Here is a 16620-nt window from a genome sequence, read left to right as displayed (position 1 = left end):
ATGACCCATAACCTGTGACGGGTATAGGGCTCCGTTGAGTTGTTTATGACTCAATTAGGAGCCTCTGATTATCGCCCGGCGCGCTTCCTCTCCGCTTCTTTGCTTCCGTAGAACCGGGCTGGCAGTAAAACACACACACAGCAGAGTTCTTCTTCTCACACAGCGAAAGCTTGTATAGCCGTTGGATAAAAAGCCTCTTAAGAACACACAGAGTCCAAAGTGTTCTAATAACTACTTAAGTTTATTCTAGAGAGAAAATAACAAACAACCTGGTGAGAGCGCAGACATCTTGCGACCGTCTCCCAGGCAAAAACGAAACCAACTGCAACATACAGAAACACTTCTGGTACATTCTGTAATATGATCTTCCTCAGTGGTCAGGTGCTACAGTACACAGTTAACTCTTTAGTTACTTGTTACTCATCACATGTATATTATGCAGATGTATTATTATGTCTGTGTTTAATTGAAATGAATAAAAATTTATTGGTCAAAAAAATATGATCAGAGAAATAGTATGAAGGGTATGGTGTAATTTGGGGGTATAAGGGTATTAGACTAGTTTTCTAATATCTGAAAGGGAATCTGTGTGTTTATAATAGGTCGTCCTATAAAAAGATAAGTTGGGTGGAGGGAGAGAGAGATGCAAATCTTAATAGCTTTCTCTTACAAATGACACACCCATGCATCATGTTGTCTGTATATGCCAAGGACCATATTGCAATTTGCATGGTGACATTTACAGTAATTTTCCTTCTGTCACAATGGGATTTACCAAGCCCTGATCACTTGTTACTGACTCAGATGATAGATTTAAAATGTATGTTTTAAGAAAATCACCTGAGCCATATTCTCCGTAATGATCTGTACAGGATATTTTTGTGGTGTTGTTGTATCATTTTATGTAGGCAGCAAACATTGTAAAAAAAAAAAAAGCCTTCTTCTACAGCTCTAACACGCAACATGTTACTTAAACAAGAACCTTAAACAAGGCAGGAGTCAGGGGGGAGTCAGAAATAAAACAGACAGTGCCAGTGAAGAACCAGAACAGCTCAGGCCTAGTGAGCCAAGCAACTCCTCCCCAACATCCAAGTGAAACAGTTGCGGGGAGTGAAGGTCCCTGCCTTACGACAGCTCTCCAATCTCCTCCTTCCCAGGGTCTTTCCCAATGAACCTGAGAAACGCCTGCCTTGTTCATCTCTGCTCCACCCTTTTCATACCTCCATGGGTTCTGGGAGACCAGAGGGGAGGGGAGCTGGTCACAGCAGAAGGGAGAGACTCCCTAGCTTCTTTAGCATAAATCAAAATCTAAAACTAAGAATACAACCTTAATAAAATCACATAGGTAAAGAATAACAGGATTTTTTTAATAAAGCAAAACAAAACAGAGCCCTCTCTGCCCATCAGGCCCCGCCCTAGGCCAGGTGGTGAGTGGCAGGACTGGGGCCTTCAGGCGCTGAGCAGGGGAGTCCTCCTCTCTCCAACTCTCCAAGTCTCCTCCTTGCCATCATCTTACCCAAGGAACCGGAGAATTATCTGCTTTTCTTTCTCCGCTCCGCCCTCTTCATACCTCCATGGGTTCTGGGAGATCAAAGGGGAGGGGAGCTGGTCACAGCAAGAGGGGGAGGCTCCCTGCCTTCTTCAGCAGCCTGACTCCTTGCTGCCTCTTGACTCCTTCCTCTCCAGCCTCCTCTTCTGCCTCTGGTTCAGGATTACTCTTTCCCACAGCCTCTTCCTGCTCACTAAACCCTGTTACCTCTTCAGCTTCCAACACCTCCTCCTTCCAGTTTGCTCCCTCTTCTCCTTCTGACCACACATTGTCATCCCACCACCACCAATCCCCTGGCTCTATGTTGTCTTCCCTTAGGGGTTCCCTTGGAGGTTCCCCTGCTAGTGACTCACACCACTTCTCTGCATCCAGGCTGTCACTGACAAAGCAGGGCATCCTATTAAAGGCATGGATCTGGATTGGGCATTCCAGTAGAGGGTATGTGCAAATGTTTTTTTCCCATTCCAAGGCAAACCACATTTGAACCTAAAATAGAGAAGATTGTTCATAAAAAGAATGTGGCTGGCATTTGTCTGGCCCGAGAGAGAGAGAATGGACTGAACCTTTTGAGGGGAATGGGTGACGTCAAAACGCTACGTTAGCAGCACCGAAGTGACCCCCTGGGGCGCATAAGCTGGAGTGTGGGTTAGAGATCCAGGGAGGAAGCAACCATCCCTGCACTCCCCAGGGACTTGGAATATCTCATAGAACCAGAGTTGGAAGGGTCATGAGGGTCATCTAGTCCAACCCTTGTATTTCAGGAATTTTTTTGCCCAAAGTAGGGCTTGAACCCACAACCCTGAGATTAAGAGTCTCGTGCTCTACCAACAGAGCTATCAATGTTTTTTCCATAAAAGGAAATAAAACAGTAGCTGCATAAGGGCAAATGAATAAACATACAGGTATCTAGGCTTGAATTAGAATGTAGAGATAATAGCTCACTAAGTCAAGTGTACAATTTCCGTATTTCCACATACAAAAGCAATTCTTCTTCTTCCTCTTCCTCTTCCTCTTCTTCAGAAATGGTATGCAAGTCATATGACAATCCCAAATGTTGTTCAGCGAGACTCCTTCCTGGTATTTGATGACCAACCATGGATCATAGAATTCGTCAACCAATTTCTGATCTATAAGTAGGTATTCCCCTGTTTCTTGATGTTCACCAACAAATAAATATATATTCAGGTAAAGTGCTGATTCAAGGCCATTGACTTAAACTGCTCTAAAAAAAGGCCTGAAGATCTATACAAAATGAACGAATTTGTTAATAAATGGAAGAATGAATAAATATTTTATTTTCCCCCTACTCATTAGTAATGATTGACAAGAGGAAGGAGCTGTGAAAATAATCATCAAAGGTTGGATTTCTAGGCAAGAACAAACCTATGGGCAGGTTTAGCAGGAGCAGCTAGTATATCTCAGACAAGTATTAAAGAGATGGGGGGAGTTTTGGTGGGGGGTTTTTGATATAAGAAATTCATGTCCACAGCCCTCTTCTCTTTATGAAGCCACATCTCTGATATTTAGTTTGCGCAATAAGATTTCTTTCAGTTTGGGATTGGACAATATTAAGATTATGGTATGTGCTGAAGGGATTGCAGACAGCACTACCACAGAACCTAAACTGCCATATGTCCCGTACCTGAAAAAATCACCTACAGGAATGATTAAAGTAGCAAAGTACGTCATGTTAACAAGCAGAGAGAAGAACAAAGACTTAATGACATTGAGATAGACCTGAGTGCTGAGGTCCTTAATGACAGAGCCACTCTTTCTTAGATTCTTTCTGTGCTTCCAAAGAGAGATGAGCAAAACCATGGATGCCGCTACGCTGAGGATGAAACTCATGCATATAGAAATCAGCTGTAGAGTTCTAAAAACAGAGAATTGGTCTTCGCAAACCTTGCTGAGACTGGCATTCCTTGTCAGAGTTCCCGAGAGATTGCAGAGCTTCTTAGTTTCAAAATAAAGAATGGTTGGAGGAAAAGAAACGAGCACGAGAGCTATTATCACCATTCCAAGCAGTCTGGGTGCAAGTACATCGATCCTTAGCTTCAGCCAGAGGAGCAGGTGATGGGGGAAGTTGATGACCTTCACACAGTAGAAGATGTTGAGCCATGCGGCACACCAGAGGCTGACGTTGCTGAGAAATATCCACAGAAATGTGCCAATATCTCGTCCATATGCACGCATATCACTCTCTGCAGAGTTGCAGTACAGAATTTTATTTGTCAGCATGGTCAGCTGCAGCATAATCCTGGAGGTGCTCAAACAGGTCAAGAGGAAGTCGCAAGGGGCCATCTTCCTGTTTTGGAGCCATCGGTGCCCATTCACAACGATGATAAATCCATTTCCTAAAAAGGCAATGGCGGACTCAGTTGCTATAATGGTCTGCAAAAAGATAGCAAGTGGAGTAGTTACGCCCATTGCTGCTACTTTCTGCCAAAAATGCCTGAGTGGAAGAAGTATCAGAGTGTAATTCTCCTGGTCTCTTTTGGATGTCCAGCAATGGAAACTCTGGAGACTTGGGCTTTTTTAAAATGATGAGATCATGGTGCAGAAAGAAATGCAAATCTCAGTAGGATTCTGTTACTAATGAGAGAACAAGATATCATGTTGTTCACGTACTGAGACTTCAATGAGCAACCATTCTATATCGGTTTGAGGTGGGGGCTTTTTTGCTGTGTGTATAAATTTTACAGTGCTTGCACTTTAGGTAATTCTGTTTCACCATAAGTAACCTCTCAATTTCTGACATTTTGGCCACATTCTTCCGAATTGCTTGGAAAAGCTAACAGAGTGGTCTTTTTTGTCTCGCTGTGGTGAACATCCTGAAATTATCCCAAGTTCACTACTATGAAAACACTTGCAACTTATGGACAAATTGCTTACAGACGTAGACTTTGTTTGGATAAATATGGCAATACCTGGAATGCCTTTATACAAAATGCAGCAGGCTATTAATATTTACATATGTATTAGGATACTAAGATCAAATTTATATAAGAATGTATGAGTTAGGGTATTTTTCATATATTGCAAATATTCGTACATCTTTTCTTTCAACACATTCATGCGCCTTTTTCTTTTCTTCTTTAAATCACTTTATTTCTTTATAATTGAAAGTTTTTTCAATACAATATTAATACCGAAATTTCCCCCACCATGATTTTACCATGCTGTCCCCTTACTGTGATCCTCTTACTCATCTGATCTTATTTAACAACTCTTATCACATTCACAGTATTTTTTTAAATTGGGATAAAATCGGAATTGTAGCTGTCCATTCCAATACCCTCCCCCTTTGTTCTGCCAATTTCTTCAGTCTCCATTGGGCAAATTGTGCACTAAATATTACTCAACATACCTGCTCTTCCTAGTCACACATTTTGTCTCCACGGTGGCTAATGTTTTTGCTACAATGGTGTTCCTGGGCTGCCATGTTAAGTGTGAAACAGCCTTCAACCCCATGGAAAGGAAATGCTACTGAACTATTGTAGAAGAACAGGTGAGTCAATGAAGTATTTGTGAGAGCCACAGTAGTAGCAGTAGTAGCAGTAGTAGTAGTAGCAGCAGCAGCAGTAACCACCACCACCATCACCATCAATTTCTTATATCCTGCCCATCTCACTAGGTTGCCCCAGACACTCTGAGTGCCTTCCCTTTTACAGAGGAAAGGAAAAAGAAAAACACATTGAACATTAAAAGCTTTCCGAAACAGGGCTGCCTTCAGATGTCTACAAAAAGTTATACAGTGGTATCTCTACTTATGAATAACTCTACTTACGAATGTTTCTACTTACGAACGGAGCTCCGTCCGCCATCTTGGATGCGGTTTAGATAGGATTTTTTCTACTTATGAATTTTTAGATAGGGTTGCTTCGACTTACAAATTTTTTTCTCCCAATGCATTCCTATGGGATTCGATTTACAATTTTTTTCCACTTATGAATGTGTGTTCGGAACGCATTAAATTCGTAAGTAGAGGTACCACTGTACAGTTCTTTAACTCTTCACCAGGGTGTTCCACAAGGTGGGTGAGACTACCATAAAGGCCTTCTGCTTGGTTCATTTTAATTTCACTTCTTACAGTGAGGGAACAGCCTTTGCTACACGTAGGTAGTGGATGGAGAGACAGGGAAGGGAAGTTCTTCCTGGATGAGAGAAGAGGAGAAGAAAGGAAAGCTGCCAGGTCAGAGCTGGGAGGGTCCACAACTTTCTTTTATTTATTTTTCTCAGACAGTACATCTAAAGCAGAGAGAGGGGGGGGGAGAGGGAGAGAGGGAGGGAGGGAGATAATTTTGTCTTCTTGGATGCAAGGGATGCATGACAACAGCCCTCTTCTCTTTAGGCAGCCCTTTGTCTGATGTGTAGAATGTGCATGAAGATTTCTTTCAGTTTTGGATTGGACAATATTAAGATCATGGAGTGTGCTAAAGGGACTGCAGAGAGCACAATCTCAAGAACTAATCGGCCAAACTAATCGGCCATTTGTGCCATTCCTGTACAGACTAACCATAGGATTGAAGTAAAATAAGTAACGTCGAAGAACAGAGAGAACAGCAAAGACTTCATGACATTGAGATAGAGTTGAGGTCCTTAATGGCAGAGCCACTCTTTCTTATATTCTTTCTGTGCCTCCAAAGAGAGATGAACAAAACAATGGATGCTGTTACACTGAGAATGAAACTCACGCATAAGGAACATAACTGTAGAGTTCTAAAAACGAAGAATGGGTCGTCGCAAACCATGATGAGACCGGCATTTCGTGTCAGAGTTCCTGAGAGATTGCAAAGCTTCTGGTTTTCAAAATATAGAATGGTTGGATGAACAGAGACGAGCATGAGAGCTATTATCACCAGTCCGAGATGAAGAAATTATAGTAGCGGGGGATTTTAATGGGGTAGTTGAACCAAAAATTCACAGAACCAATGAGGGAAGGAGGGAGAGGGGGGAACTACTGGGGATTTCCCCCCCCCCCAAATAGTCAATAATTATGAATTGAAAGATATTTGGAGGTTGAGAAATTTAGTAGAAAGAAAATATTCATTCTATTCCGGAGCGAAAAAATCCACCTCAAGGATAGATATAATATGGATATCGTCGGAGCTAAGTAAACTAGTAAAAAAATGTGAAATTATGGCAAAGTCAATAACAGACCACAACCAAATTATGATAAAAATAAAAGAGAGCTACGGACAATTTAGAAGGTGGCGCTTAGACGAAAGAATTTTGGATGATGACAGATTTGTTGGTAAAATGAGGAATCTCCTAAAGGATTTTTTTCAGAAGAATGTAACAGAAGAGATATATCTGGCAACGGTCTGGGACTCGAGCAAAGCCTTTATTAGAGGAATGTATATACAACAGAAAAGTAGAGTAAAGAGGGAAAAAGGAGAAAGATTCGGAAAAATTAGAAAAGAGATTGAGAGAAACGCGATTGAATTAGGGAAGAATTCAAAAGATGTAAATACAGCAATACAAATTAAAATTTTACAAAACAATTTATCAAATTTATTGAATGAAGAAATTGAAAACAATATTAAATGGGCTAAACAAAGAACATTTGAATACGGGGGGAAGGCAGGCAAACTGCTGGCATGGCAATTAAGGAAAAAACAAAGTAAAAGGATAGTAATAGTAATAAAGGAGGGAGAGAAGATTTGGTCAAAACCGGAGGACATCCAAAGATGTTTTGTGAAATTTTATAAGAAGCTATATAAAGAGAAAGAAATGAATGAAAGTAAATTAGAGGACTATTTTAAAAATCATGAAATAAATCAAATTAATCAAGAGGAGAAGGATTTGTTAAACAAGGAGGTGTCAAAACAGGAAATATACACAGCTATTAATAAACTTAAAAGTGAGAAGTCACCTGGAATGGATGGCCTGTCGGGACGACATTATAAATTATTTAAGGATGAATTAGTAGTGGTATTCCAAAAGTTATTAAATAAAATTTTGAAAGAAGGGAAAATGCCTAAGACATGGCAGGAAGCATACATAGTCCTCATACCAAAAGAGAAAGAAGGAATTGCGGAAGTAGGAAATTTTAGACCGATCTCCTTGTTAAACATTGATTATAAGATCTTCACAGAGATTTTGGCCAGTAGAATAAAAGGATTATAGGCCAGGAGCAACAAGGTTTCTTGCCGAAGAGAAAAATGTCCAAAAATATGAGAATCTTCTTGAATCTATTGGAGTACACTGATTGGAATCCGAGCAAAAAAAGCAGCATTCATCTTCCTGGAGGCCGAAAAGGCATTTGATAATTTGGCCTGGGAGTTCATGAAAAAAGCATTGGGGAAAATTGGGATAAGGGGGGCATTTTTGGAAGGGGTGAGGGCAATTTATAGCAAACAAAGGGCGAGAGTAATTGTAAATGGAATAAAATAAAAAAATTCCTTCAGTAGCACCTTAAAGACCAACTAAGTTTTTATTTTGGTATGAGCTTTCGTGTGCATGCACACTTCTTCAGATACAGTGAAATGGAAGTTTCCAGGCACTTATGTAGAGAAGGGGTGGGGAGGGGTGGGGATGGGGAGGGGGGATCACTCAGAAGGGTGGTGGAAATGGGTGATTGACTGACTGATAGCTGTTGATGACCGCAAACGACTGCAAATGGTTTTGCATGAAAAAGCAAGGGTTGAGATGGCTGAAGATCGCTTATCATGTATAATGAGATAAGAACCCGATATCTCTGTTCAAACCAGGTCCCTCCATGGTTTTGAGCTTGGTGATAAGTTGCAATTCAGCAACTTCTCTTTCCAGTCTATTTCTGAAATTCTTTTGTAGTAAGACAGCTACTTTGAGATCTTGTATAGAATGTCCTGGGAGATTGAAGTGTTCTCCTACTGGTTTTTCTGTCTTCTGGTTCCTGATGTCAGATTTATGTCCATTTATCCTTTGGCGTAGGGTTTGGCCTGTTTGTCCAATATAGAGAGCTGAAGGGCACTGTTGGCATTTGATGGCATACACAATGTTAGAGGATGAGCAATTAAATAGTTGTTTAACTTCATCAGGTGGATATTTTAGTTCTAAAAAGGTTTGCTGTAGATCTCTTAGGTGAGATTCTCTGTCTGTAGAGTTGGAACAGATGCGGTTGTAACGTAAGGCCTGGCTGTATACGATGGATTGTTTGGTATGTTTGGGATGGTAGCTAGAAGCATGTAGATATGTTTGTCGGTCAGTTGGTTTTTGCACACGAAAGCTCATACCAAAATAAAAACTTAGTTGGTCTTTAAGGTGCTACTGAAGGAATTTTTTTATTTTACTTCGATCCAGACCAACACGGCTACCTACCTGTAACCTGTAAATGGAATAATCTCAGATGAATTCAATATTTCTAAAGGTACCCAACAAGGATGCCCACTGTCCCCATTATTGTTTATTTTAGCATTGGAATTTTTGGTTCAGGGTATTAAAGGGGACGAGGAGATGAAGGGAATCTCAGTTGGGAGGAGAAAACATAAAATCAGGGCCTTTGCAGATGACATTATAATAATGATGGAAGACCCAGTGGAAATAATAAATAAGTTGAAAGAGAAATTATTAGAATACGGGGAGGTAGCAGGATTTAAGGTTAATGGGGAAAAGACTAAAATAATTGTTAAAAATATGGGGAAAGAGGGGAGAGAAAAACTAAAAGGAATTTTAGAGTGGGAGATAGTAAAAAAAAGAGTAAAGTACCTAGGGATAATGGTAACCCCAAATAATGTTAATTTGTATGAGAATAATTATGCGAGAATCTGGAAAAATGTTAAAGAGGATCTAGAGAGATGGAAAGGATTAAATCTGACGTTTTCGGGGAGGCTAGCGGCAATTAAGATGATGGTTTTTCCCAAGTTTCTATTTGTATTCCAAATGTTGCCCATCAGGATTAAAAAAGAAACATTTGAGACTTGGAGAAAGGATGTAAGTAAATTTATTTGGCTAGGAAAAAAGGCAAGAATACAGTTCAGATTACTAACAGATATAAGAGAAAGAGGTGGGTGGGGGGTCCCAAACTTGAAATTATATCATGCAACGGCTTGCTTGTGCTGGCTGAGAGAATGGGTTGTGCTGGAGGACTGGGAGTTGCTAGAGCTGGAAGGCTTCAGGAATTAGGAGGCTGGCACGCATATCTATCAAAAGAAGAGAAAGGGAATTATAAAACATTTTCAGATCACGTCATTTAAAAATCGCTTTATAATACATGGGAGGAATGTGGTGTAATTTGGGGGTATATGGGTACAGTATTAGACTAGTTTTCTAATATCTGTCTGAGAGGGAATCTGTGGATTTATAATAAAAAAGAGAAGTTGGGCAGAGGGAGAGAGAGATGCAAATCTTAATAGCTTTCTCTTACAAATGACACAGCCATGCATCATGTTGTCTGTATATGCCAAAGACCATATTGCAGTTTGCATGGTGACATTGACAGTAATTTTCCTTCTGTCACAGTGGGATTAACCACGCCCTGATCACTTGTAACTGACTCAGATGATAGATTTAAAAAGTATGTTTTATGAAAATCACCTGAGCCATATTCTCCGTAATGATCTGTACAGGATATTTTTTGTGTTGTTGTTGTTGTTGTTGCTGCTGCTGCTGCTGTTGCTGCTGTTGTTGTTGTTGTATCATTTTATGTGGGCACCAAACATTGTAATAATAATAATAAAGGCCTTCTTCTACAGCTCTAACACGCAACACATTACTTAAACAAGAACCTCCAATGTGAAGCACAGAAGGCAAACAAACAATAGGCTTATGCCTGTAGACTGTATATCATAACCTGCTTTGAGACTTTGTGGGGAAGGACAGGTAAGAATGCAAAGAAATAAGAAGTAAGAAGTAAGAAATAAAATAAAATTTAAAAAAATGACTGTGAATTGTTTTTTTATGTGGTACCATCTACCACAATCAGCACTTCGACCAGAGGTTCTACATTCTTTTTAAAAAATAAATAAAAATTAAATCAAGGTTGTTTCTACACACTGAAAGGAGTTAAGGTTTTATGAACATTCAAAGTGAATATTCACAAGCCTCCAAGGAACGTTTTGCTTCCCCTACTCCAGGCAAAGGAAACGTACCTTGCAGCATGTGGTGGGAAGCACTCTCAGCTCCTGGTCGAGTGCCTGTTCCCACTGGGGACTGGGAATGCAACAACCAGCTCCAGAATCCCCCCAAAGTAAACAGAGAATACGGTATGCAATTCCATTCCCTGAGAGATATCCAACATTGAGCAGGAATTGGCACACACAGCATGAGTTCCCATCTAGAAATTGTGGCCACAGTCCCCAGTGAGAAATGATGCTCAGCTGTGGGCTGTGAGTGCCGCCTGCCACTTCAGCCTTTGTTTCTTCACCTTGGCATAGGAGAAGTGAGAGGAAGGGACAGTTTGCAAGACTGGGGGAAGACCCAATACAGGTTTCAGCAGCTTATAAATCAGAAAGAACAACGGCAATTAAAGTAAGAGAGCCATTGTGGTGAAGTGGTTAGAGTGTCAGGTGAGGACCTGGGAGACCAGGTTTCCGATTCCCATTCAGCCACGAAGCTCCTTGGGTGACCTTGGGCCAGTCACTACCTCTCCGCTACCTCATTGGGTTGTTGTGGGGATTAAATGAGGACAGGAAGAAAACCATGTACGCCACCTGCTCAGACCTGTGAAGAGAAGGCTCAGAACAAGCCGAAAACGTCTCGGATCCATGCTTTCTAATGTGGGACAAGCAAAGTGTGGACGAGCCCTGAGTAAGGTCCTGGCCCTTACTTACAATTTCTTAAGCTATGTTCTCATTTGGTTCCACAAGCAGGACAAAGAAAGCGGCTGTTACAGGGAACCCCAATCACTGAGCGGTGTGAGATTGCAGGGGTACCCGGTTCACTTTAGCCCAAGGTCTGCGTTTCCTTTTGGAATGAGGCACAGCGGAGACTGGGGTGTCTTTATGATATATGGTTTATTTACACACACATATATATACACAGCATTACAATTCAGGAGTGTCTTGCCTCCTCTAGGAGTGCAGCATTGGCTTCAAACAGACACTAGACATTTTCTCTTCCCTCTTGCACTCTGCTTGTCACCTAACTTCTCTCTCTGCTCCTCGCCCACATTGCTTCCTAACTGTTGCTTAATTCCTAATTTCTATTCTAAACTCTAACCTTTCCTAAAACACTAAAACAACTGGCATTATCTTTTACACCAAACCCTTAGTTGAGGGTATATGCTAGAAGCCTCCCAGAGTGGCTGGGGCAACTCAGTTAGATGGGTGGGGTACAATTATTATTATTATTGTTGTTGTTGTTGTTAGGAAACCCACTCATTTGCAAATGTGATTCTTTTTTTAATCCTTTGTGTGACCTAATTTGTTCTATACCTCAAATGAAAATTATCTAACTTTATGAACTTCTACACTTGGTTAAATAAAGGATTAACAAGGTCCAGCATATGGCTTAGATAGACATTGGGTCTGACTTAAATACACATATGAGTCAATGTATCACCTCCAAGGAAATTAGCTTTGATACCCCAAACCTTCATTAAACCCATAAACTTAAAGGGATGTAGGTAGCATTGTGGCCTAAACCACTGAGCCTCTTGGGCTTGTTGATCATAAGGTCAGCAGTTCAAAAATCTGCATGATGGGGTGAGCTCCTGTTGCTTTGTCCCAACTGCTGCCAAACTAGCAGTTCGGAAGCATACCAGAGTGAGTAGATAAATAGGTACCACTGCGGTAGGAAGGTAAATGGTGTTTCCGTGCACTCTGGCACTCATCACACTGTTCCGTGCTCCAGAAGCAGTTTAGTCATGCTTGGCAAGACCCAGAAAAAGCTGCCTGCAGACAAACGCCGGCTCCCTTGGCCTGGTTACCATTACCTTTTCCAAATCCAAAAAACTATAGCAGCATCGTATCTCAGTGGTAGAGAATGGGCTTTGTACTTGGAAGATCTCAGGTTCAATTCCTATCATCGCCAGTAAAACAAAAACCCACAACACAAGTATGACAGATAGCAGAGTCCTTGCCTGAAACCTTGCAGAGACACTGCCAGAAAGAGTCAACCATGGTGGACCTGCTGGACTATTAGTATAAGGTAGGTTCAACAAGGTCTTCTGAACATTCGGAGAATTTTAATCAAGGCCTCTTTCACATCTCTTTTCTGCAGACTGTATATAATTGGATTAAACAAGGGAATGACAATGCTATAAAACAGAGAGAACGTTTTGTCCTGACCAGGGGAGTGGTTCGACTCAGGTCTCATGTACATGAATATGGCGCTGCCATAGAAAAACACCACCGCTGATCCGTGAGAGACCCATGTAGAGAATGCTTTGTGCTGGCCGTGCGCAGATTGGATTTTCAAGATGGAAGCCAGGATGCAGATGTAAGTCATTAAAATAAAGGAGATGGGGATAAGCAAGGTGAAAATGCATCCCACTGGAGGAAACTTTTCAACAACCTTGGTATCGGCACATGCCTACTTCAGCAATGCTGGCATTTCACTCTGTGTAAGACAAGGGTTAATCTCTACTTTTGAGAGAACTCTGCATTTTCTTTTCTTTATTTTTCTCTGTTTTTCTTTTTACGTAGATTCCTTTTCATGTTATTGCATTATGAAATATAGCAGACAGTACATTTGAGGCAAGTTTTATATATAGAGAGAGGGAGGGAGGGAGGGAGGGAGAGAATCTTGCCTTCTTGGATTTAAGGGATGCATGACAACAGCCCTCTTCTTTTTATGTAGCCCTTTGGCTGATGTGCAGAATGTGCATTAAGATTTCTTTCAGTTTTGGATTGGACAATATTAGGATCATGGAGTGTGCTGAAGGGACTGCAGAGAGCACAATATCAACAACTAATCGGCCATTTGTGCCATACCAGCACAAATTAGCTGTAGGAATGATTACAGCAACAAAAAATGTTATACCAAACAACAGAGAGAAGAACAAAGATTTCATGACATTAAGATAGACCTGAGTGCTGAGGTCCTTAATGACAGAGCCACTCTTTTTCATATTCGTTCTGTGCCTCCAAAGAGAGATGAGCAAAACCATGGATGCTGCTACGCTGAGGATGAAATTCATGCATAAAGAACATAACTGCAGAGTTTTAAAAACGAAGTATGGGTCATGGCAAACCTTGCTGAGACTGGCATTCCGTGTCAGAGTTCCTGAGAGATTGTAAAACTTCTGGTTTACAAAATAAATAATGGTTGGATGAACAGAGAAGAGCACGAGAGCTATTATCACCATTCCGAGCAGTCTGGGTGCAAGTACATCGATCCTTAGCTTCAGCCAGAGGAAAAGGTGATGGGGGAAGTTGGTGACCTTCACACAGTAGAAAATGTTGAGCCATGTGGCACACCAGAGGCTAACATTGCTGAAAAATAACCAGAATAATGTGCCAATATCCTGTGTAAAAGTACGTGTATAGTTCTCTGGAAGGCTGTTGTACAGGATATTATTTGTCAGGATGGTCAGCTGCAGCACAATTCTGGAGGTGCTCAAACTGGTCAAGAGGAAGTCGCAAGGGGCCACCTTCCTGTTTTGGAGCCATCGGTGCCCATTCACAACTATGATAAATCCATTTCCTAAAAAGGCAACTGCGGACTCAGTTGCTAAAATGGTCTGGAAAAAGATAGCAAGTGGAGTAGTTATGCCCATTGTTGTTACTTTCTGCCAAAAATGACTGAGTGAAAGAAGAATCAGCCGGTTATTATCCTGGTTTCTTTCAGATGTCCAGCAATGGAAACTTTGGATACTTGGGCTTTTAAAATGATGAGATCATGGTGCGGAAAGAAATGCAAATCTCAGTAGGATTCTGTTACTAATGTCAGCGATCCTACCATGTAAATCAGCAGTAGGGCAGCATTTTTGTCTCCTGCCTGGCCACCACCTCCTCCTCCTTCCTTGCCCACCCATTCCCTCACTTGTTTGCCTTCCTTCTTCCCCCACCCATCTGTTCCTTCATTTTTGCCTTTGGTGCCTCCTCCAATAGGATCTGTATTTATTTATTGCCTTGATACTCCACCTGCTAATCCCAGGAGCTCAAGGTGGTGTCCATTTCTTCTTCTTCTTCTTCTTCTTCTTCTTCTTCTTCTTCTTCTTCTTCTTCTTCTTCTTCTTCTTCTTCTTCTTCTTCTTTATTTATACCCCTCCCATGTGGCTGGGTTCCCCTGCCACTCTGGGCGGCTTCCAACAGAAGGATTAAAATACAATAATCTATTAAATATTAAAAGCTTCCCTAAACAGGGCTGCCTTCAGATGTCTTCTAAAAGTCTGGTAGTTGTTTTTCTCTTTGACATCTGGTGGGAGGGGGTTCCACGGGGTGGGTGCCACTACTGAGAAGGCCCTCTGCCTGGTTCCCTGTAACTTGGCTTCTCGCAATGAGGGAACCACCAGAAGGCCCTCGGCACTGGACCTCAGTGTCCGGGCAGAATGATGGGGGTGGAGATGCTCCGTCAGGTATACAGGACTGAGGCCATTTAGGGCTTTAAAGGTCAGCAGCAAGACTTTGAATTGTGCTCAGAAACGTACTGGGAGCCAATGTAGGTCTTTCAAGACTGGTGTTATATGGTCTCGGCGGCTGTTCCCAGTCACCAGTCTAGCTCCCGCATTCTGGATTAGTTGTAGTTTCCAGGTCAATTTCAAAGGTAGCCCCACCATAGAGTGCATTGCAGTAGACCAACCTGAGAGATAACTAGAGCATGCACCACTCTGGTGAGACAGTCTGTGGGCAGGTAGGGTCTCATTTAATCCCCACAATATTCCTGTGAGGTAGGTTTAGGCAGAGGGGGGGGGACTATCCCAAGGACACCTAATGAGCTTCATGGCTAAGTGGGGATTTTAGCCCTGGTCTCCCGGGACCACGTCCATCACTCCAGCCATTACACAACATTGGCTCTTTGGTGTCACGTCACCCCTGATCATTGGCCATGCTGGCTGGGGGCTGTTGAGTGCTTGGTGTACAAAAGGGGGAAAGGTCCTAGTCAGCTTGCATGGTGTGGGGCAGTGATGCTGCTGACACATGTTATGGTTCACCTCAGATGCGAAAAATATCCTGGGCTGCCCCTGAGGATACATAGCTATGCCTGCAATTCCCCAAACTGATTCTGAATTATGATTACAATCAAAATCTGGGAACCTCAGCTATTAAACCGTTTCCTTGTGTGAAGGCAAGTGCAGCGGTTCCCAGCTATGCTCTAGGAAAGTAAATGGGCACAGTTCCCAAAATGATCAGAGAAATAGTATGACGGGTATGGTGTAATTTGGGGGTATAAGGGTACAGTATTAGACTAGTTTTCTAATATCTGTCTGAGAGGGAATCTGTGGGTATATAATAGGTCGTCCTACAAAAAGAGAAGTTGGGCAGAGGGAGAGAGAGATGCAAATCTTAATAGCTTTCCCTTACAAATGACACAGCCATCCTCCATGTTGTCTGTATATGCCAAGGACCATATTGCAATTTGCATGGTGACATTGACAGTAATTTTCCTTCTGTCACAATGGGATTTACCAAGCCCTGATCACTTGTAACTGACTCAGATGATAGATTTAAAAAGTATGTTTTATGAAAATCACCTGAGCCATATTCTCCGTACAGGATATTTTTTGTGTTGTTGTTGTTGTTGTTGTTGTTGTTGTTGTTGTTGTTGTTGTTGTTGTATCATTTTATGTGGGCACCAAACATTGAAAAAAAAGGAAAGCCTTCTTCTACAGCTCTAACACGCAACATGTTACTTAAACAAGAACCTCCAATGTGAAGCACAGAAGGCAAACAAGCAATAGGCTTATGCCTGTAGACTGTATATCGTAACCTGCTTTGAGACTTTTTGGGGAAGGACAGGTAAGAATGCAAAGAAATAAGAAATAAAATAAAATAAAATGACTATAAATTATTTTTTTCATGGTACCATCAACCACAATCAGCACTTGGATCAGAAGTTCTACATTCTTTCTTTTTTAAAAAAAATTAAAGAATCAAGGTTGTTTCTACACCCTGTAAGGAGTTAAAGTTTTATGAACAAGCAAAGTGAATATTTACAAGCCTCCAAGGAACTTTTTGCTTCCCCTACCCCATGCAACAGGTAGCACT

At 41.5% G+C, this 16620-nt stretch overlaps 2 protein-coding genes across 2 annotated transcripts; both read right to left on the bottom strand.

Annotated features, from left to right (window-relative positions):
• Nucleotides 1-3049: 3049 nt before the first annotated feature.
• Nucleotides 3050-3976, bottom strand: LOC148683402 (taste receptor type 2 member 40-like). The gene has a single exon (XM_088658942.1). It carries the CDS (start codon nt 3974-3976, stop codon nt 3050-3052), a length of 927 nt encoding a protein of 308 aa, XP_088515068.1.
• Nucleotides 3977-13233: 9257 nt separating this feature from the next.
• LOC148683401 (taste receptor type 2 member 8-like) lies at nt 13234-14189 on the bottom strand. The gene has a single exon (XM_088658941.1). The coding sequence runs from the start codon at nt 14187-14189 to the stop codon at nt 13263-13265; it is 927 nt and encodes a 308-aa protein (XP_088515067.1). The 3' UTR covers nt 13234-13262.
• Nucleotides 14190-16620: the final 2431 nt, after the last annotated feature.

The sequence above is a fragment of the Zootoca vivipara genome, chromosome 15 (assembly GCF_965207765.1).
Source record: "Zootoca vivipara chromosome 15, rZooViv2.hap1.1, whole genome shotgun sequence".
Classification (NCBI taxonomy): Eukaryota; Metazoa; Chordata; class Lepidosauria; order Squamata; family Lacertidae; genus Zootoca; species Zootoca vivipara.
This window is presented reverse-complemented; position numbering and strand designations above follow the sequence as displayed.

Bases quoted from the DNA above. Each gene is read 5' to 3' on its own strand.
- LOC148683402 (XM_088658942.1), bottom strand. From the start codon at position 3,976: ATGGGCGTAACTACTCCACTTGCTATCTTTTTGCAGACCATTATAGCA.
- LOC148683401 (XM_088658941.1), bottom strand. From the start codon at position 14,189: ATGGGCATAACTACTCCACTTGCTATCTTTTTCCAGACCATTTTAGCA.